Source organism: Monoraphidium neglectum (genome assembly GCF_000611645.1).
Source record: "Monoraphidium neglectum strain SAG 48.87 unplaced genomic scaffold scaffold05640, whole genome shotgun sequence".
NCBI classification, from domain to species: domain Eukaryota; kingdom Viridiplantae; phylum Chlorophyta; class Chlorophyceae; order Sphaeropleales; family Selenastraceae; genus Monoraphidium; species Monoraphidium neglectum.
In genome coordinates this window covers 1-1,007 of record NW_014007990.1, presented here as the reverse complement: position 1 = coordinate 1,007, position 1,007 = coordinate 1, and the positions used below count along the sequence as shown (strand labels likewise).

The 1,007-nt window shown below is 66.2% G+C and overlaps 1 protein-coding gene across 1 annotated transcript in view; it reads left to right on the top strand.

Annotated features, from left to right (window-relative positions):
- The window catches only part of MNEG_15758 (pre-mRNA-splicing factor ATP-dependent RNA helicase PRP16), a gene marked incomplete at both ends in the record, with an annotated part of 3,013 nt that extends 2,458 nt beyond the window's left edge, over positions 1-555 (top strand). The window contains 2 exons of the mRNA XM_014035771.1: positions 329-386; positions 547-555. Of these exons, the coding sequence (XP_013891225.1) occupies positions 329-386; positions 547-555 (67 nt within the window). The remainder of the gene's footprint in view (positions 1-328; positions 387-546) is intronic.
- Positions 556-1,007: the final 452 nt, after the last annotated feature.

Here is a 1,007-nt window from a genome sequence, read left to right as displayed (position 1 = left end):
GGGTTTGGGGGGGTGGGGGATGAGGAGTTTGGGCGGGGAGGGGGTGGCTGGTTTGGGAAGAGCGTGTAAGGGAGGCGGGGCTGCTGCCGCGCAGGTTGACTGGGCAGAGCGAGGGGTTGGTGGTGCGCCTGTCTTGGGATGGAGGGGGTGTAATGGCGGGTGCGGCGCAAGTTGAAGCCCCGCACCCAGCGTCCCACCCTGTTATCCAGGATCCGACGCACGCACACGCACACACACACGCACGAACGCGCGCACACACACGCGCACACACACACACACACGCCTGCACACACACACACACATATGCGCACACGCCCCCCCCCCCCAGGGGTGACTGGTGTGAGCGCCACTTCCTGCAGAACAAGGCCCTGCGCAAGGCCAAGGAGGTGAGCGGTGCACAGGGACGCACACAACAACCAACCCAAGCAGCAGCCCAGCCGTCGCTCAGCATTGCTTGAGGGACATCGGAGGGCGGGGGTGCATCCCCGGGTCGGGTTCCGTGGCGCCGCCAACCCGCGCATGCGCTGTTGTTTGCCACTCCTGCAGTGCGCTTGAGACCAAAAATCAGCCCCTATCCGGCTGCGCGCCGCACCCCTCGCTGCCCACTGCCCCATCACACACCACTGACCCACCCCTTTCCTCTCACAGCCCGCGCCTCCACTCCCAACCCCCAACCCAAAAGCCCACCCCACAACGCCACCTCACCCCGCACCTGTTAAACCCACCACCCAGGTTCGCGCCCAGCTGGGTGACATCATGGCACAGCAGAAGCTCCCCACCACCTCCTGCGGCGGCGACTGGGACGCCGTGCGCAAGGCCATCTGCAGCGCCTACTTCCAGAACGCGGCGCGCTTCAAAGGCATAGGGGAATACGTCAACGCGCGCACGGGCATGCCCGCGCACCTGCACCCCAGCAGTGCGCTGTACGGGCTGGGGTACACCCCTGACTACGTGGTGTATCACGAGCTGGTGGCCACCAGCAAGGAGTACATGCAGGTGGGGGGGGG